Genomic DNA, 21,178 nt, shown 5'->3' with positions numbered 1-21,178 from the left:
GGAATATGTAACTTAATACCAGAATGGAAGGTGCATGATATCCATTGAAGATTAAGCACAAGATCCAAATGAGACATGAAATCAGACCCCAATATCAAAGGACATGACAAATATTTAGCATTTAAACTTTGAAAGACTAATCTTTCAGTAGATGAATCCTTGCATTTCTAAAGTAGAAGGTTTGGCTGAAACGCATTTTACACTAGAGGAAACATATTCAGGGAGTTTACAACAGTTCCTTTACTTAGAATTCCATTCTTCTGATATAATGGATAAGATAAATCCGGAATCTGCGAGGGCAGTGACAGGTTCATTGTTTATTTCAATTTTGAGGTGGCACAAATCCTGGAGCATCAGAAGCAATATTCAAACATTCTCTAAGACATTCTAAGATAGCCTTAGACGTTCTTATTTCCTCAACGCAGGAAATCGTTTAATCTCATTGAAGCTTGGCTGAGCCTTGAGACACTGGCCGGGAAAAGGATTCAGCCGGGCAGTCTAGTCAAATTCTATTGCTATTACTGTTGAACAAGTTGAACAATTAGGTGTAGTATCCAAAGAATTACAATTCTTTATCAAATGCATATATGACCCACACTTAAAACAGCCTCAAGAGGCAGATGATCCATTTTTTGAATATTTGGAATTTAATAGGGGGCATTTATTCCATCAATCGTCCGCAGACCCGCAAGCATAACATTTACGAGGAGTGAAAATTCTACACGGGGGTGGCCGAGAAACATTATAACAAAGTGGTGGATCTCTCACAATTCTTCGGGTGTCGACATATTTCACTCCTTCCGCAGAAACAGACATGGCCTCTAGTTCCCAAGTGTTTGGGGACGGGAATTAAAGCACAAATACGAACGATAAGATGGAGAAATGCTTTCTATAATGGTCTGTGCTATCTGACCTTCGGAATGGTACAAGGAAATCATTCTGGTGTAGAATTTAATATCCTGAACAAAATCAGCTAGATTTTCATATAGCCTCTGAACTCTAAGTAGTATTTCTGAACTAAGGAAGACAAGGCAACAGAAGGAAAAAGTTAGCCAGCGGGTATGCATGGAATATCTTAATGGAGCTCCATTCCGATATGGCTTTAACACTCTTGTGTTACAAGACACCGACGGTGTAAAGATATATGATTTGCAAAATTTGAGAGAGTGAGATAGCAAACACCAAACCTGGAATTCTACAAGGCATCTTAAAAATGAAATAATGACGTCATTCGTGGAGTTGACCGAAAATCTTAAAAATCCCTTTATGCAACATGGCTAGAGGATGAGGCAAACTTCTAAAGCCTGGGGATAATATAGGTGAGGCCACCGGAGGGTTAGGTGGTTCAAATCGGCATTGATAATGAAAACCGGGAGAATTTGTTGTGGGTTGCCCACGGTATTAGCTATCTGTTCTGATGGGGCAGACACACGCTGTGGTTTGATAGATTGCGCACTATCCGAATATTTATTATAGTCCTCGTCCACATTCACAGTTAATGGGGCAACATAATCACTCTTCCCACGAACAAACTCAGACAACAATTGAATCATCTTATTAGACAACTCAGATATATGTTGACATAATCAGTTAGCCATAGTAGAATGTTCTTCGCTCAGTTTGAGAAATAACAGATCGCCTACTTTGTTATAAGAATGAAACAGCCTGGCCTGAACTCGTTCACTTTGGTTACCGGAGGGGTCACTTCCTTCAAAAGAACAACAACAGAAGCAAAATCAGCAATATTGAGGCTGATCGTGGACAATGTCTCAACAACTTCCTTCTCACCATAAACAGGAATAGAAATAGGTAGATCTTAAGAAACCTTTAATCTTGATGCGTCGGTTGCAACCGTGCCACTAGACCGTACATTTCTAATTTCCAGCTCGAAAATGAGCTCCTTCTTATGTAAATACCAAGGAGCAAGAACGCCTCTGGCGCCAGTCATGATAATGGTAATTTTGACAAAATTTAGAAAATTTGGAAAACTGGAAAATTTCTAGTGTTCGAATACCAAATTTAGTGAAAATAGTCAAGAGGGGCTTTGTTAGACACTTTCATCCATGCTCTGCTACCACTTGCTACCACGATACTGTGGCTTACGGAGAAATAGGAGGCGTCTGGATTGTGTGGCTGCAGAAGAGATCACTTAGAACAAACATTTACTTTAACAAACTTTGGAAATTTTTTTCTCCATTTCTTAAAATTCAGAATGAGTAATTTAATGACATGGCAAGGAGCAATTGAAACATAACTTGCGCATATTTACATTAACAACGAGCTCGTCAGCCCCAAAAAAGCACTGGACTTAGAAGTCCTTAACCAGGTACAATGTCCATGGGGAGAACTCCTAAAAGCTGAATTCACTTTTTTGAAGAAAAAATTTATCACCAATGCCCATTCTGAATACCACTCTAGAGCAACCTTGTCATTTTCTACCGTCTGATCACCCAAGTTTCTTCAAAACTTCATTTATGAAAATTGTTTAATTACCCATGACTGCTTTATTTACACAGATAGATCTCGCATACCAAGCACAAATGAACAGGACAAAGTTGGATGCGCCTTCGTTGTTCATGAAAACGATTCTAAGGTGTTCTCATCCCAGTACAAACTCTCTTCCTCATGCTCTATTTTCCAGGCTGAACTGTGGGTGATCAAGTCTGCGATCTAATGGTGCAAATCTAACAACAGGAAATCTCGGTTATTAAGTGATTCGCAAGCTGCGTTGAATGCGATAAATAATAAATATAATCTGAATCCAATAGCTGTAGCTATTAGAACCACATCTCAACAAAGTTCGCACATCTGTTTTGATTGGATTCACGGTCATTGTGGAATATCTGGAAATGAGAAAGCTGATCTTGTGGCAAAAGCAGCGGCTACATCTAATTTGGAAATTACTGATGACAAAACGTCACATAGCTACGTTAAAAAATCATAAAGAAGCACATATTCCATCAAAGGAACAACATTTGGACTTCTTCCACTAGAGGCCAACTCACCAGAGAAATATTCTTCCCTGAGGTTTTCAACCACCTGAAAAGTTACGTGTTGCTGCCAAACTTTGAAATTAATCAATTTTTGACTGGTCATGGCAAATTTGGTTATTATTTTTATTGATTTGGAATCAATCGTCCTGATGGCTACGTGTGTGTCTGTGGATCCTCACAAACAGTGGACCACCCACTATTTGAATGTGCTGCATTTGAAAGAAGAAGGCATGACTTGAAACCTCATTTGAATTATTGCAACATTTCATTATCAAAACCCCTGTATCATTTGTTTAAGAAGCCATGCTGTTACAAATATTTTATTAACTTCATCAACTTCATTCTCCGCCGATTAGATACATGAATTAATTTTCATTGTAAAGCTAAATATGTATTTTAACTATAACCCTAGTATACTATGTAAAATAGGATTCCAAACTGCCTTGGATTTTCAATAATAATAATAATAATAATAATAATAATAATAATAATAATAATAATAATAATAATAATAATAATAATAATAATAATAATAATAATAATAATAATAATAATAATAACTTACATATGAAAGAGGGTAATTGCTCCTGATAGGTACAATTTTATGAAAGAGCATAGTTGCTCCGAACAGGTAAAATATTATAGGAGTCTCAGCTTCAAGATACAAGAGAGGCTAGCCTCATTCAAGCAACCAGTTGCTATTTACACTGTAAATTGCACTCACTAACCCCTAGGGTGACCCCAATTCAAGGTGTTCATACACCGGTTGCCCCATGGTGAGCTTTTATATTACAAGTTTCAACAATTAGTTTAAGTGCTGTTCCCAAAGGGTACCACAACCTATACATGGTTACCATAAGAACTATAAAGAAGAAACAGGGGATTAATTGCCCATATTTCAAGGCCTTTAAAATTCAAAGGAAAGTTTACACAAAAAAGCCGTTAAGAAAAGGCAAGGAGGCGAAGCAGCAGCACTCATTAATGAACATTCTCAAAGAGACGGGAACCTGAGTGGTATTATGGCCCAATGACACAGACCCTAATTCCATACTAAACAGGGTTACAAAGGGGAGGGGGGGAATATAAAATCTGAGACATGATCTTCAGAATTTAGAGGTTGAATATATAAGTCACACACCACAATGTTGAAGGAAAGCGATCCGATGGTCACCACTCGTGCTTCCTTATATTAAATGTATTCACAGTAGGGAATGTAAATAGACTCCGAAGACTGTGCAGAAGATCCTATATTTCAGCCCCAAAAGAAAGGATTACATATTAGACTTTAAGAAAACTGCTGAAAACTTCTCCTCGAAATACTCGCCTGCACAACATGTATAGGTACATTCTGCCATTACCTTAAAGTGCTGCATCTTCTTCATGCCGGCCCCACTCCGCCTCCTGGCCATCTCTGGCCTCCGTCAAGTCTCACTCTCAGTAATAGGAGCAAATCTGACGAGACGGCCCAGAAGGGCCCTCCTTAAATATTTCCGCACGGGAATGTTCCAGATTAAATTAAAATGCAAGGCACTAATAGGCTGAATTTCCATACGTACCCCCGGGTTTGATTTTCTGGAGAACACACTTACAGGGATGCCATAGGCAGATTACATTAGAGGTGGAACCAGGTAAACTGCTAACAACTTCGGTACTGCTACATGAAATAAACAATCCACAGAAAGAAAGGCTACGGACTACAACAACAAAAATATATTCAGCAATTCGTTTTTCTTTAACCATAAGTGGTCGCTTTAAGTAGCTAGCAGAGCCATTTAACCGTCGGAGAAGAAAGTTTTTGAAAGATGGCCGTAGAGAAGGCGCACAGTTTAAGTAGCCAGGGAAGGTGTAGCCCTGTTATAATAATAATAATAATAATAATAATAATAATAATAATAATAATAATAATAATAATAATAATAATAATAATAATAATAATAATAATAATAATTTTACCGGGAGGTACACCTCAACTCCGCACACTTAAAAGAAGCGCTTAAGGAACGCTATCCATCAGAAAAATCTTGAAACAGCTAAGGGATGAAGCTGGGACATTGACCAGAATATGTCACGACTGAATAATTGAGTAATGTGTTATTTTGAAGTTGCCTAAACTGACTGGATTTATTTGTTTTGTTTTGGTTTATGTCAGGAAGTTTGAACTTTTCTCCATAGATGTCATTACAAAAACTGAGGTAATGCACTCTGGTGCAAGGTAGAAGAATTAGTGATTTAAAGGTTTGGTATTCTAAGTTTTCAGAACTAAACTTTCATTTATTTCAATATTTCTAGATTTGCAACACTTCCTTCCCATTCTGGTAGCTTTCGAATCTGGCCAATCAGAAATTTTCTGTAATTATTTTTCAGCCAATAATAGGCTTCTTGTACCTTTTGAATTATTCAATAAAAATGAGAGGCTTTGTCCGGATTTAGTCCAGAACCCTCTCGAACCATCCCCTCGGGTATATAAGCTGCTGCTTTTTCAAGCTACCTTGTCTTACTGATCGTCGAATTACTGAGAGAGAGAGAGAGAGAGAGAGAGAGAGAAAGAGAGAGAGAGAGAGAGAGTGTGTGTGTGTGTGTGTGTGTGTGTGTGTGTGTGTGTGTGTGTGTGTGTGTGTGTGTGTGTGTGTGTGTGTGTGTGTGTGTGTGTGTGTGTGTTAAGACAAGCGGCGAGGTGCTTCATTCTTCGGCAGGCAGTACTCCAGCCCAGGTAATGGCCACCAGTTTTCTATCTCTGTAGCTATCTCCGCCAACTTATTCAAGGGGAAGTTTCTTTTTTTTTTGCTAGGGGCTTTACGTCGCACCGACACAGATAGGTCTTATGGCGACGATGGGATAGGAAAGGCCAAGGAGTTGGAAGGAAGCGGCCGTGGCCTTAATTAAGGTACAGCCCCAGCATTTGCCTGGTGTGAAAATGGGAAACCACGGAAAACCATTTTCAGGGCTGCCGATAGTGGGATTCGAACCTACTATCTCCCGGATGCAAGCTCACAGCCGCGCGCCTCTACGCGCACGGCCAACTCGCCCGGTAAGGGAAAGGTTCTAAAATCTAACTATGTAACAGTTTGATCTCTAAAATTTTAACTCCTTTTCATGTAAAATTTCATAAACTCTTAAACTGTAAATCGGGGATAGAGAGTGCGTTACCCTCTCGAATTCCCCTTCAATTCATCTTGAGGTGACTAAAATTTTGTAACTGTTTCTTTTTCTGTAATGTATTCAAATTAACCTTTCATTCTAGTCACCTCAGTAGCTTGGGATTTGCCTATGTATCATCGTGCCGCGAGCCCAGTTAGGGTTTTATACTTGGTTTTCAAGGAGTGCAAGTGTACGCCTCCATACATTTTGTGTTTGGGCCAGTAATTTAACCTGTTCTTCTTTCCAGGAAGGCCTAGTCGTTTGGGTAACAGATACCCCTGTGTACAAACAAAATTGTAAATTGTAGGTTGGGCCTAGAGAGGCCAGAATTTGAAAGATTTTGTGTGTAATGTTGCCTTGAGTAGGCTGTAATAAATTGGGAGCCAGTCTCCTTTGTTGAATTTGGAGAGCTTGTAAACTCTTTTTGATTTTTGTGTAATTTTGAGTGGGTCCTTGGAAGGCCGTATTTGTAACCTTTGGAGCAAAGTGCTCTTGAATTGGGAGATTTCTCTCCTCGTCTAACTAAACGCAACATTTGTTATGTTGCAAACCTGTAAATTTGGAGCTGGAAGCTGAGCACTTGTAATTTCCAATCCTTGGGTTTTTTTTCTTGTATCAAACTGCTATTTGTACCTGTAACCTTGTTATTTCACTAAGTGAAAAGTTTATTAAGTCTGAAATTTGAAAAGAAATATAACCTTTATTTTTTTAAGTTTAAAGTTAATCTTTGATATCGTAGATAGACCCATTCCAACCAGCACCTTCTTTCACCTCTCTCTGAACCACGAAAACTCCGTAACAACAACAACAACAACAACAATAATAATAATAATAATAATAATAATAATAATAATAATAATAATAATAATAATCCCTAAGTTGGGCGACTGGAGTAATACTCCTAGACCAAGGTACTGGCAGGACGAGATGTTCAGTTTCGTTAAAACTGTGAATGATCAACTTACCCGTTATACGGTGCACAAGGCCAGACTTGATGTACATTCCTAAGTAGCCCGCAGCTTGTCCTCCCAGGCTGTGACCAATGATGTGGATGCGAGACAAGTCCAAACCACTTCGTACCATGTTATCGACTGCGGCAGCGACAGCCTTCGTAAGGGTTGGCACCGTCTTCAGCGCCACTAGGTAGTTAATACCACTCATGGCTCGACGTGCATCCACTACTATCAGATTGAAACCTCCTCTCTGCAAATAAGCTTAAAGAAATGGAATAATAATATAATAATAATGAGCGGGTCTTTATGCAGTCTAGGTTACAATGCGAACTTACTGAAGCGCGTAACAAATATAGTCTAATCTGCACAACGACTATGCTATGAGGCATGCATAAAAATTAGGGGTTCAGCCCATCAGAACCCCTAGAATTGATGTTGCTCTCATTACATAATGGAAGAGTGGCCTGGATGGCACTTCCTATTAAAGAAAAGGAATAATATAGTAACAATAATAATAATAATGAGTGGGTTTTTATGCAATCTAGTTTAGAATGCGAACTTACTGAAGTGTGTAACAAGTCTAATCTCCACAACGGTCATGCTATGAAGTTTGCATAAACATTAGAGGTTCAGCCCATCAGAGCCCCTAGAATTAATGTTACTCTCATTACATCACGGAAGAACGTCCTGGATGGCACTTCCTAATAACCAAGTTAGTTTGCATTCCAACTTATTACAGCAAACAATTTGGGGTATAATAATAATAATAATAATAATAATAATAATAATAATAATAATAATAATAATAATAATAATAATAATAATAATAATAATAATAATAATAATAATAATAATAATATGTTAATAAGAAAGCCACACTTTTCACTGTCAACTTAGTTGACTTAATTCTGAAGCTTTTCGGTCTGTCTAAAACACTAATTATAACCCGTATGAAACTATTGCATATCTGTAAAAAATACTATTAACAATAGATGACATATTTGCTAGAGTAGAGGGAAGATAAGTTCCAAATGTGAACTTTTTAAGGATTCAAACAGAAATAAATATGTATGTTCATACATTTCTAAATATTTTTGAGTGTGTTTTGTTAGAACCTGATGATGTTCTTTCAGGAACGAAACATTTCATTCTATTTCAATTAAGTTTTTTTCAGGTACAGTTCTTTTAAGATACGTTTTCTTTCTCAGGTAGATTACAAATGTATTTATTCAAAATTAGTTTCCGTATACTGAAGACCATAACAGTTATACATTTTGTACATATTGGAGATAACTTTCTCTCTCGGTATTTAACCCTAAGGAATGGACATAGATTATTTGCAAATATATCATGGACGTGCGGTTTCAGAGAGCGCTTAATATTAATGTTATTCTGGAGGCTGAAATATTGACGAATGGAGCCGATGGCAACTTCTAAACTGTTTAAAATATCCCTCTTTAAATTATTACTATTGTATGACTGTTTCATTTGACACTTAATATATATTTTATTTGTTGTATGTTCTTCACTGCGAAAGGACATGTTCAAATCGCAGGGCTTGAAAAATACGAGTAGCTTTATGTTATCATTGTGTATATACGTTTAGTCCTCACCGAGCTCGATAGCTGCAGTCAATTAAGTGCGACCAGTATCCAGCATTCGGAAGATAGTGGTTTGGAGCCCCACCGTCAGCAGCCCTGAAGATGGTTTTCCGTGGTTTCCCATTTTCACACCAGTAAAATGCTTGGACTGTACCTTAAATAAGGCCACGGTCGCTTCCTTCCCACTTCTAGCCATTTCCTGTCCCATTTCGCCATAAGACCTATCTGTGTCGGTGCGACGTAAAGCCGCTAGCCCTCAGCCCAAAAGCTGGTTGGGTCCTCAGCAGCTTCACCATTAGCTGTCACTGAAGAGGCGTACTACGGAAATGAGGAGTGAGAGTGTTTCCTGTTGCTTTCCTCACTTACTACAATTTGCTATTATATATCAGTCTGCCATGCCCACTGAAATGCATGCACCAACAAACCGTATTGAGTAACATTTTCATGCCATTCATAGCAGGGACTGGCTGCATAAGGAATGGCATTACTAGCAATGCTCATACCTCACTCACGTTCGTATCGTCAAAACCAACGATAAGACTCAGACAGATCAATGAAAGTAACAAAATTGTTCTAGCCCAAACCAGAAGACATAGTGCACTGTAAACACTATTGTCGCGGCCACCAAATTGGGCGGGTGAGGAAAATTGCGCCGTCGTCAGATATGGGAACGGCGAAGCGACAGATGGTCGAGAGTCGCTTACCCCTGGGCACGGATTGGCAACGCTGATCGTGCAGTGCTGTCAAACTGAAGCTTATCCGCTCCAGGCCACCTTACCCGAGTCATTCCTTGTCAAGCAGCTGTTGAGCTCGCATCGTAAAGGCAGTTAAAGATGGATAGTGAATGTGAATTGATTTGGGCTCAAGTCAAGAGAGAAGTGGCAGAGAGGAACAAGGCATTCAAAATAAAGGGCGTAGAAAAACTCACGTCAGAAGCCATCGACCGTGCGACTGCTTCAGATTGGGAGAAGTGCTTCAATCGCGTGGAAGATGTTCAAACAGACGATTGGGCCAAGGAAATAGTAAGGGACGAAAGAAAGGAGCCATTCATCATCAGTGTAAAAGACGACTCGACAGATAGTGAGATGAGTGATGACAGTGACTAAGACTGCCTTGAAGCCAGAAACCGATTCTTACTTCATTGTAAATTAATGTAAACATATTCAAAGTAGTTCTTTTCCTATATTACTCGGTACAATATACAGTATTCAAATATTTATAATGTAATAAAACTGATACGGATTAATATGTAATCCGAAAGTATTTACGGGGTCCTGCAGCCTGTGCCTCACCTAGCGACATTTACATGATCGCTTTCCGGGCCATTTTCCAGGAAAATTACAAGACTCACGGAAATATGTTTCCGGTAAAAAATATGTCAGGCGATTTTTTACATTTTTCCCGCAGACAAAATTTTATTGGCTGAAGAAATAAAAACTTGGACGCTTACTGAAATGTTCAATACATGATTCTACGGATTTAAACTTACTCGTTCAAGATTTTATTTTTCATAATTATTTAAAGTGGTTTATATGGAAAATAGTTATACCACTGGAATCAGCAGTCTTTTCTGAAGCTGGTAGTATAATTTGTCTCGAAACATTGTATTAAGTAACATCAGAAGCTTGAGAGAAAACAATTTGCCTCGCGCTTCGAAATGATGTGTTCAGTTAGACATTTCTTCGCCAGTTGCTATATAACCTTGGCAATAGCGTAATTTCTCTGACCCGCCTAATTTCGTGGCCGCGACAATAGGTCTCGCCAGCATCGGCAAATGTTGTCATTATAACGTAAACATTAAAATTTACATTTTTCGATGCATTTGTTCTTACGTAAAAACGTTATAGCGAGTTCCCAATCAACATAAAGATATAGTCTGATGTACTACAGAAGCAGTCTCCTTCCACTATGCTATGTGTCTGACTACAAACCATTGACGTACGGTCACTCCGATTGCTGTAATACGCAACTTCTCTTATCACGTCCACAATTCCCCCTGTGGGTGGGGGCGGTAGAATAACACCCACGGTATCCCCTGCCTGTCGTAAGAGGCGACTAAAAGGGGCCTCAGGGGCTCTGAACTTTGGAGCGTGGGTTGGCGACCACGGGGCCCCTTAGCTGAGTCCTGGCATTGCTTCCACTTACTTGTGCTAGGCTCCTCACTTTTATCTATCCTATCCGACCTCCTTTGGTCAACTCTTGTTCTTTTCCGACCCCGACGCTATTAGGTTTGCGAGGGCTAGGGAGTCTTTCATTTTCACGCCCTTCGTGGCCCTTGTCTTCCTTTAGCCGATATTTCATTTTTCGAAGTATCGGATCCCTTCAATTTTTTCCTCTGATTAGTGTTACATAGAGGATGGTTGCCTAGTTGTACTTCCTCTTAAAACAATAATCACCACCACCACTCACGTCCACAACGACACTAACGGCAAATAGATGAACTTGGGTGATAGTGATAGACCTGAATAACATGGGTTCACCATTTCGAACCAGAGAGCATGCGTAAGAGCATGGAATGGAATCATCCCGGATCCCCAGTCAAAAAGAAATTCAAGATTCAACCTTCTGCAGGAAAAGAGTTTCTCACTGTGTTCTAAGAGGCCGTCGATTGAACTCCGATCAACAGGTGAAGGAAGCGTTGCATACGTGGCTTGCTGCGCAACCAAAAACATATTTTGCAGAAGGTATTAGAAAGTTGTTAAACGGTGAACTATGTGCATTGAAAAGCTGGGTGACTATGTTGAAAATGATATCAATATAGAATGTGTACCCATTTCGTCATAAATAATAAAATATGATTGCAGATACCTATTGATTTGCCCTCGTAATATCAAAGGATTCCAACAATAGTTAGTCCCCGATTTGGATTAGAAAAGTAACAAAACATTAGTTTAAACATTTTATTACTTTTATATTCTTTTCCCTGTTATAAACCAATACTTTGCCAAAAAAAATTTTTTTTTGTTCATTGAACGTAAAACATGACATATTTTTGTCCCAAAGCATTAGTGTCCAGGTTTGTCCACATACTGTGAGATCAAATGCAGAAATTTAAATAGCCCAAAACTGTGAATATATACTTTCACCACTTGGGAAATAAACAGCTCATATATAAATAAATTAATATAAGTGAAAGGATGGAATTCTGAAATTATTTGACCACAGTAGGTGGGCAGGTAAATGATTCACTGTTCATATGCAGACATTTCCTTACCTCCCATAACAGTTTGAACGCTTTCTGCCTGGTATTCCTCAGTGAAACCATGCATGTAGATGACTGTCACATTGTTGATGTCAAAGGCAGAGTTATTGAGTATCCGACGTGATTCCGCGAGAGGAAATTCTTCGTAGTCATCAGGTGTTGTGCTAATGACATCCATGAAACGAAATGTAAATTTGAGTCACTCAGTACAAATTGGTGATATTCTTTCTAAACTAAGGCTACAGGAAGGAGGAAGGGAACCATTCAGATGGCCTAACTTAGCATTGTTCAGTAAATACGAAGACTAAATCCATTTCAAAGATTTGGTCATGTCCAATAAAGAGCCTGTTTTCTGTTGTATAATATGGACAGAAACTCCGTTTCATCATTTGGCCACGCCAGTCTCTTCTGGCATGAGCACCAAGGACTCTTAACTTGAAAGCGACCATCTGACCCTTAGCTGAGTCCTCATATTATTTCCAATTACTTGTGCTAGGCTCGTTACCTTACCTATCCTATCCGACTTCCCTGAAAAGAAAAGCAGTAGATTTGTTCTGAGTGATTTCTGACAAAGGAATAGAGTTATGAAAATGTTGCAAAACTTGGGTTGGGAAGAGTTGGGAGTAATGAGACGAGATACATGTTTTAAGCAATCAGTGGAGATATGTAGTGGAATGATGTTAGTAGAGGAATAAGCTTGATCAGAGATTTTGAAAGTAGGAAAGATCTAAATATTGTTACGCACCTGCCCCGTTGTACCCATTTCGGTACTTCCATGAAGTGCTAGCAACACACACGACCTGGGATTGGGCACTTATTGAAGTGCTCATTTAATTGATCATTCATGTATTGAGAGTAAAGTGAATATTTAGTTTTATTGACAGTTGGTAATTTTCAGGAACCGCATGGGTGTCACAATTTCAACAGGAAGCTTTGAGCCGAGGGTCTGTTTGTTCTCAAGCTATACGTAGATGGGTTTCTACGTGACGCACCCGACCAGCAAGTGCGTGTTTTAGAACAAGGAACTAATGGAAGACAACGGGGTGGACGAACGGACCACATTTCGGAAGCCCGGCGAGAGGCTAGGATGTCATACGACACGAGTTTGAAGTAAGCGTCGGGGACGCGATATTTTAAACCAATCAAAACGTAGCATCATTCCGATATTGACTATGCATTGGTAAAAGAGATAAATGGCCCTGTACGAGCATACAACAGTGTCTGTGGAGGCTAATTAATAAAAGTGAACAGCGCATGGGCTAGCTACTCTTATTCGGCAGGAGTCTTCGTAGAAGTAACGTCGTGAGAAGAAGTGTACTTTCGGAGAGTGCGGAGTCAGGTATTATGTGTCTTGACCGTGTGAGACTTTCTAACATTTAGCTCAATACGCTCATATTTCACTTAATTACTCATTATTTAGGTGCGAGGTAAGAATATTTGTAGGTATGGGGGCCTGTAAGAACAATGCCGAGAATATAATTTTACCTTTAGGCACTAACATTTGTGGGTGGATTTGAATTTTGATAAATTTACATTTTAGTCTCTTCAAATTTTCTGACGAAAAGAACAGTTTCCATATGAACATTTACGCGCGTAGTTGCCTGCCTATTTAGAGTGGAGTTTTCGAGGACACGAACGCCACAGTTTCTAATTCAGCATTGTCTACTGTTTCCAGATGTTTGAGCTGTGACGTAATACAGTTGAAGTGCAGAGTGAGTGGGCAATTGGCATAGTTACGGAGTTAGATAAGCGGAGAGGTGTTGGGAACTGGTTTTCAAGGTCACGGGAAATTACCCCGACTGTCGTAGATGGTAACTTGAGGGTTGAATTGAACCAGGTCTAATACCGTGAATGAACGGGATGTTTTAGACAAGGTCTGAACCAGCAGTAGAAGGAAGACCATGAGAAAAATTTTTCTACGGCAGGATGGAGAACCACGAACTGAAAGAGTTTCAATTTGAAGGCATCATAGTCAATATGACTGACTAGAAGGATTGGGGGCCGGCTGACCGCAAGCGGGAGGCCGAATCAACAAAAAGATGAGTATTAGATTTGCAATGCTATAGTATATTTGTGCACGTGATTTAACGTAGCCAAGATGATAGGTTAGTTCCTTTATATTATTTGATTTCAGTAAGTTTTCCTGTTCGTAGGAAGGAATACGTCCTATTTCAGTAAATGTAAGGAAGCTTAAATGTAAATAGCATGAAGTTACAGCTTGCCTTTTATTGAGATTTTGTCCTGATTGGTTAACGTCATTCTTTTCACAAGTCAGTTTCTTGCTTTTAGCTTTTTATTATTATTTTGTTTTCCTTTGATGTTTTAGACGCAGTAAACATCTCGGGGCTTAAATGCAAATGTAAATTGGTAGGCTATTTAAATTAAAGTCAGTGAGGGCTAGATTCATTAGATCATGGGATATCAAAGTGTACGAGAACATACCGGCATTTTTTCTCTGATTTATTGCATGAAGTGTGGATGAGAATATGTATTGGTGGAGATTGGATCCACAACTTTTGTTAGCTTCATCTTTACCATTGTGTATTTGAATATAAATATGGGTGTGAATTTGCGATTGGTTCATGATTTTCCTGGATCGTTGATTCGTATTCCAAGTTTCGAATATTAGAATAAGTTTTCTTTAAATCTTGCTATTATTATTATTAATAATAATGCGGGTTTCTCAACTTTAACGGGTGAGATATTTAAGTAACTTTAATAGTTTCAAACATGGTCTATGTCTATGTGGTAATTTCTCAGTTTCTAGTTATTACAAAGGTGGCAATTTTATTTTGAAGTTTAACATTGCGAGCATGAGTGCTCTGGTATGTGACCAGCGCGGTGTTTCTTTTTCTTGAGAGCGTAAGTTAGAAAACACCAGTTTTGGAAACTATAGGATATGTGATATTGTTGTGTTATGATGATGAAGGGGACGCGTTCCTCATTTTTAAAGGCCTGCATTTTCATGTTTGAGTAACTTACCTCAGGTAGGCTTGTGAGCAGCGCTTGTTAAGGATTGGACCCCGGATGTTTTTGGTATTTGCTGCAATATTGGGAGACTGAATCTCCGCTTTTGAGTCGTTCCACCCTGTGTTAGGTGAGGATAATGTGTGTTTCTACCGACGAGAGTTTTATTTTAGCGGCCCCAATTGTGTTGATCTTATTGGTGTTCGTCCATATCACTACGGTTGATGCTGTTAACAAGACTTCTCTATTGTGACGCTTAGTTTTGACTTATCTTTTATGATATGACCGTGCTGATGATTATTTTTGTCATGTAATCTTTTTCAGAGACCAACACTGAGTTACGTGTTGAAGGTTAAAGCCTACTCTGTTATTTTCGTGAATTTTGTGTCATATAATTTACTTCAGGAAGCAACGTTGATTTATGCGTGACGTTGTAAGGTCCACCACATGACTGGTTTTCGTGTCACATACTCTATTTCAGGATTCTACGTTGAATAGGAAGTGATTGTTCAAAGTGTAAAATTTATCTCATTAATATTTTCCATCGAGACTATCTGTGAGTGAGTGTTGCATAAACGTGGCATGGCATTTCTTGATGATGCCTAGAAAATATGACAACATGTTCTTGTTCTTTGATTTGTGAATATTGTGCAATGTATGTGATTTTTATTGGTGCGTGGTTCTGTTACGAGCTCAACTTCGCTTACCTTATGCATACTTCTCCGCTCCGATTCAGTGCACATTATATTGCGCTGCTTCACGAACTGTCAGCTTACAAGTCTGTCTCACCCCTGCTTCGACTGTTGCCCCTCCACGCGCAATCACCATGACGTCACCCTGTTCCAGTATTTTCTAGAGCTCGCTTCGCTTCCATATATATACTCGCCGCTTTCTCTTGCCCAGCGGTCAGGTGTGATTGATATGTTGTAATCGGCAGTGGGAGCTTGAGCAGTGTACACGGCTGGACCGTGTGCATTTCAATTTTACTTCATTCTTCTCTACGTACTGGGTGAGCAGACTTTTATTATTATTATCATCCATTCAATTTTGTCCTCTCTCTCTACATGGGCTTTGCTATTGCTTGGATTTCGAACTCTAGTCCCTTCAGGACTCTACGATATTACGCTGTACCAAACTATTGACTTTAGACTTGTGGTGGAAATGTGAAAGAAGAAGTGTGTTAGGTACAATTTTGGAAAATGTCATGAAGTTACACACAGTGGCCTGAGCTTACCTATTCCCTTTTAGAAGAGATCAAAAATGAAATGTCGATTCCACTATATCGCCGAGCGTTAATAGAAACGGCTTTCGCAAGTATCAACTCAATATCGATGCGTAAGAGGCAGAATGCTCCAGTAGACAAGTTCTGACTCACAAGGCAATAAACTCAGCAGAGCGGACCGCAGAGGAAGGTAATATACACAAAGCCGTACTTCGGAACTTTAAAAAAAATCATTAATGGTGGGCCGTACCCAAGAGGAGTTATCGTGGTAAGTGCATGTTAAATCGTAGGAAAGGAATACCAGAAAAGAGAACTCTCAAAACACAGAATTCCTTTTTTAAAAGATAACATACATATTGAATAAAGTCTTCAAAACAACAAGATATAGATCCACAAAAGAGAGATAAACAAATCACGGGGGACTATTACAATGGTCAATAATCTAGTTTAGATAGGCACACACAGTTAAAACAAAGGGTAAAAATGACCCGTGAAAATCAACGTTGTCTTTGGTTACAACAAGGGATAAAATCCCCGAGAATTACAACTGTCTTTGAGGTACAACCAAAGGGGTAAATGTCCCGTGAATTACAAATATCTTGACTCGTACAAATTCGAGTGAAAAGTTTAAACCTGAGCAAATCAATGTTCTTGTTTACATACAACCTCCCATAAGAGGGCCATTTGATGAACTGGAATAAGATAGTTCAAAAAACAATTGGTAGTAATCTTAATTGAAAAGGAGGTTTACAATACAAAAAAGGAGTACTTTGTAAGATACTAACACAATCCCCCAGATTCGTGGTTCAGCTTACAGAATATAGGGAAACATTATGAACATCAAACATACCTAGTGTAGATACATCATAAAAGTGTTAGCAGACCGCGATACACCATCTTAAATAACAAAGGTAAAACAAAGGATAAAAATAATAAAGGAAGGGAAAGGCAAAGGAGGGCAATGAGGCGAAGAAAGAAAATTATCAGGAGGGATAAGGAGACAAAGTGCTGATCAGGCCGCGAAGCTTCCACATCACATGAATGGAAGGCAAAGTTCACACATCACACATCGCGAGTCCAATCCACATTCTCAATTCACCTTTCTATCTCGACTTCGGAATTTTGCACAGTGTCAATTTTGTAATGCCCTTAAAAAAGGACTAAAGTTCGGATTCCAATAAACAAGCCGAAGAAAAAGAGCAAAATAGAATGAATGTTAATATGAGGAGAAACATAAAGTCTGCTCACCCAATACGTAGAACGGAGAAATTTAAAACCAGTATGTACACGGGCCAGCCGTGCACACTTCCAGAGCTTCCACTGCCTATTACAATATTTGATCTACACCTGAACATCGAACAAGCACACGCAGCCCGTATATATACGGAACCGAGGTCGCCGTGGAACATGCTAGAAGCGATGACGTCACAGGGCCTCGCGTGGAGCGATGAAACAGTCCAAGCATTCAAGCGGCAGGCGTGAAGGCAGACAGTTCGTGTAGCGAGACGCTGCGTTGGGTTTGAGCGTAGAAGAAAAATAAGGTGAGCGATTTGAACACGTTACAAGTGTTCTGGACTAGCGATATTACGGTCACCTTCAACTTTTAAAGTATTGTGCATGAACTTTGCCTTCCCTCGTTTTGAAGTGGGACTTGACAGCCTGATCATTACTTAATTTCCCTTTCCCTGCTGTTTGTTTCTTGGTTTTCTTTTCCTGCTCCTCTTTCCACTCTCCTTTTCGTCTCCCACTCGTAATTTCCCATAATTTACTAATGAAATTTGGTAACATTGTGGTCTGCCAATTTCACACTGCGTCTGCTGTTTACATTTTGAATGTTCTAGTATCTTCCTGTCTCAAACAAGAGTGTGTTAGATTTTGGGGGATATGATGTCGTTTTATTGCGTACCCTTTTAGGTACTGGAAAGTTCCCTTTAACTTGCATAATTTTACTTGTTCCTTTTCAAAATTTCTTGCTGTTTTCGCACGGCATTCAAGTAAACGTTGTCATGTTGAAACTTGAATGTAATGAGAATATTAATTTATTCCTATAGCCTTTATCTCGTACCTGAGTATACCAAAGAGTTATTGAAATTTGTGTGGTTACCCTTTTTAGTGCCTGTATGAACCAAAATAAGACCTATCAATAACTTGTATGATTCCCTTTTTCTATGGTGTATCAAATGGTCCATTTTACTCTCTGTTGTGAAAACATTTATCTCTTTCGAAGTTGTTTCAATATATCTGTTCATTTTTCTAAACCTGTGCTTTTGGGAGTTCTCATTTCTGTGTTCCCTTTCGTTTTGCTAAGTATGTACCTACCGCGGAAATTCCTCTTGGGAAAAGGCCCATAATTGTAATCGGCACACGGCTTGGAATGTTATCTGCACTGATTGTGGTTACTTGAAGCATGACATTTGAATAGTGCCATTACCCCGTACTTCAGGTTTCCCTGCGCTCTGCTTGCTAAGTTCTCTGTGCGGCATACCAGCACATATTTATGGGAGTCCTTCGCTTCCTTTATATCGAACTTTCGTTGATATTTGCCAAGCGATTGCTGCAAGTACTTGGAAATACACACTCATGTTTAATAATACCAAAATATCGCAACAGTTCCAACGCTGCGTTTTTTGCTCATGAGTTTTCGAGTTGTATATATTAGTAGGAGATTTTACCACTCAGCGTAGTTTTATTGTGTACGGTTAGATTAGTTACGTTCACCCCAAACGCATTAAGACACGTCCTTTCTTTAAGATCAGGGATACCAAAGGCAATGAAAAGTTTGCAGGAAAGGGCAAATACTCATCCAAAGTGGAATGAATTAAGAAACCAGCCAGAAGCATGCTGCGAGCATGCATGCCACAGTGTTAAAGTGATAAAATTTAGGAATTTTTTGCTAAATGTTACGTACAGTATGTGTGTCGGCATACACTTGTTAAAATGTAATATATTTTTGATCCTCAAGATTAACTCTGTAAGCGGTGAGTAAGGTCTGAGTCATGTATTTTTTACCACATTTGATGATTTTGCTATAAAATCCCGTATTTTCTTGTTTATTTTAATAAACATTTTACCTCTGAACCGACGGCATGCCTTACCTTGTATCATTTATAGCTATCAGTCCATATTAGATATATGTTCCCCATCAAATCCAGGGTGAAATTTTTAAGTTATTTTTCATAGTTCGAACTGAGCACGCCTGGGAGGGACTGACTAGTCTGGGGCAGATTACCTTGATGGTAGTAAACGGGGACAGGATCTCCCACCCAGCTTGTAGGGAGGGGCCAACCTTTCCGCGTATTGTTCTCGTCGGCCGGTTTACCTGTGAGTTTCTTGGGGGTTCAACGGGAATGTTCTTCCTCTAGTTACCTCGCGAAAATTCTGGCTCACATCAACTGAGCTGTGAAAAAGGAGTCTAGCCATGGACATTCAGTCACAGTTGGGCTCCCTGGTGAAGTCACTGTTGGGCTCCGTGATGGAGTCAGTGTGAAACTCAGTGTGTTGGAGTTCGGTGGCTGGGCTGAGGGCGACAGTGGAGTTGGCTGTCTCTACTGTCCCACCGAGGTCTGAACCAGGAGCTGTTGTTGGTGTGGTGTCGGGGAGTCCAGTTAATGGGTGGGCTGGAGAAGACGGAACGGAAGACTGTACTGTGTATTCATGCATTTCTGTGGACAGAGTCTCAGCATGCGTAAGTGAGGGTAGCCGCGTTCGCGACTATGAAGGTGTTCATGTCCGCTGTTGTCAGTATCGCCCTGCTGTTGAATACCGCTGAGCTGTTTAGTTGTTCACTCCATTGGACCGTCTGAGGAATCAAACCAACGAACAGTCATCGTGTGTTGAGTGGGCCGTAGCCCCGTGTTCATATCCAGTGGTCTACACACAGCTGCTGTGTGAGGTGACCGGACTTGGAGAAAGTGAAAGTAAGGATTAAGCGTCCGCACATATAAAAACGAACTGGAGCACCTACAGTGCCATAAGGAGACCTGTAAATGGACAACAATTAGTGATTGTCGCCATTCATGGTTAATTAGCTTTGTGTGAGTATGTGTGCGTGAGAGTGAGTGTGTGTGTGTCCGTGAATTTACTGGGTCATCCTGAAATAAATTAGAGTATTGAAACAGAAAGAGTTTCGTTTTTTAAAAATATGAAAATGAATTTGAATTCAAGAGGACAATTTTGAGGCTAATTTTCACTTTTAGGACGATGAGTAAAAACTGCAACAAATCTTCAATTTCCAAATCTTGTGAAAACGTTCAGCAAAGAGCTAGGTAAACAACTAATAGGAAATGTTCCACTTGGGAGACAGCTCTATATGCAGATCACTGATGACTGATTTAGAATATTTATTTATGCTCGACGATGCTGAAATATAAATATTATATGCCAGAAAACTGAACCTTAAAAAGGCTCATTAGAGTTCAAATTTCATTATGTTACAGGTTCTCCCCCAATCAGAGTTCAGATTTTCATTATGATACAGGTTATCCACCAATCGGAGTTCAGATTTTCATTATGATACAACTCTTTGACCAATTAGGTAAGGATAGCATCGCCCCTGCGCTCAGCGCACTAGATTCGCTCTTGTTTTGAAAATCAAACATGTTGGACACATGCACCTTCTACTTCCAATATTCCACAACCACACGGCACATTCCCGCAAATTCACTTCACCAACTGTACAATAAAAAATTGTATTTGAAACAAAGCTAGATTATGATAACCTTCTATCAAAGGTTTGAAAACATATGACATTGTCAAGGTTTCTGATCCTCTCACGGAAAATCAATAATCCAGCGTATGCACTCTGCGCTTTGTTCAGTAAACTCGACTGCCAAGCGACATCTTCACAGGAATTTATGAATATTTAAAAAAATAGAGTTATAATTATCGTCGATCACAAACAACCGTATGCAACTCGCCTATAATGGTTGCTGTACTACTTAACATCTTGTGATTGTACATATATCATACCCTCGCAATGTATTATGAAGTGAGAGATTATTATTGTCATTATTCGATTTATTAATATTATTATTATTATTATTTCATTCGTACGTTTATACTTAACATCTTAAGCTGGAAGGTATCCATATGTGGCATGAGTA

General features: G+C 39.3%; 1 protein-coding gene across 1 annotated transcript in view; it reads right to left on the bottom strand.

The window, feature by feature from the left end:
* The window catches only part of LOC136874566 (pancreatic triacylglycerol lipase), a 145,597-nt gene that overhangs the window by 47,334 nt on the left and 77,085 nt on the right, over nt 1-21,178 (bottom strand). The window contains exons 5-6 of the mRNA XM_067148203.2: nt 11,900-12,051; nt 7,097-7,345 (exon numbers count right to left, since the gene is read on the bottom strand). Coding sequence (XP_067004304.2) covers nt 7,097-7,345; nt 11,900-12,051 — 401 coding nt within the window. The remainder of the gene's footprint in view (nt 1-7,096; nt 7,346-11,899; nt 12,052-21,178) is intronic.

This window comes from Anabrus simplex, chromosome 5 (genome assembly GCF_040414725.1).
Source record: "Anabrus simplex isolate iqAnaSimp1 chromosome 5, ASM4041472v1, whole genome shotgun sequence".
Classification (NCBI taxonomy): domain Eukaryota; kingdom Metazoa; phylum Arthropoda; class Insecta; order Orthoptera; family Tettigoniidae; genus Anabrus; species Anabrus simplex.
Note: the sequence above shows the minus strand (reverse complement) of the source record. Positions and strands in the feature narration are given on the sequence as shown.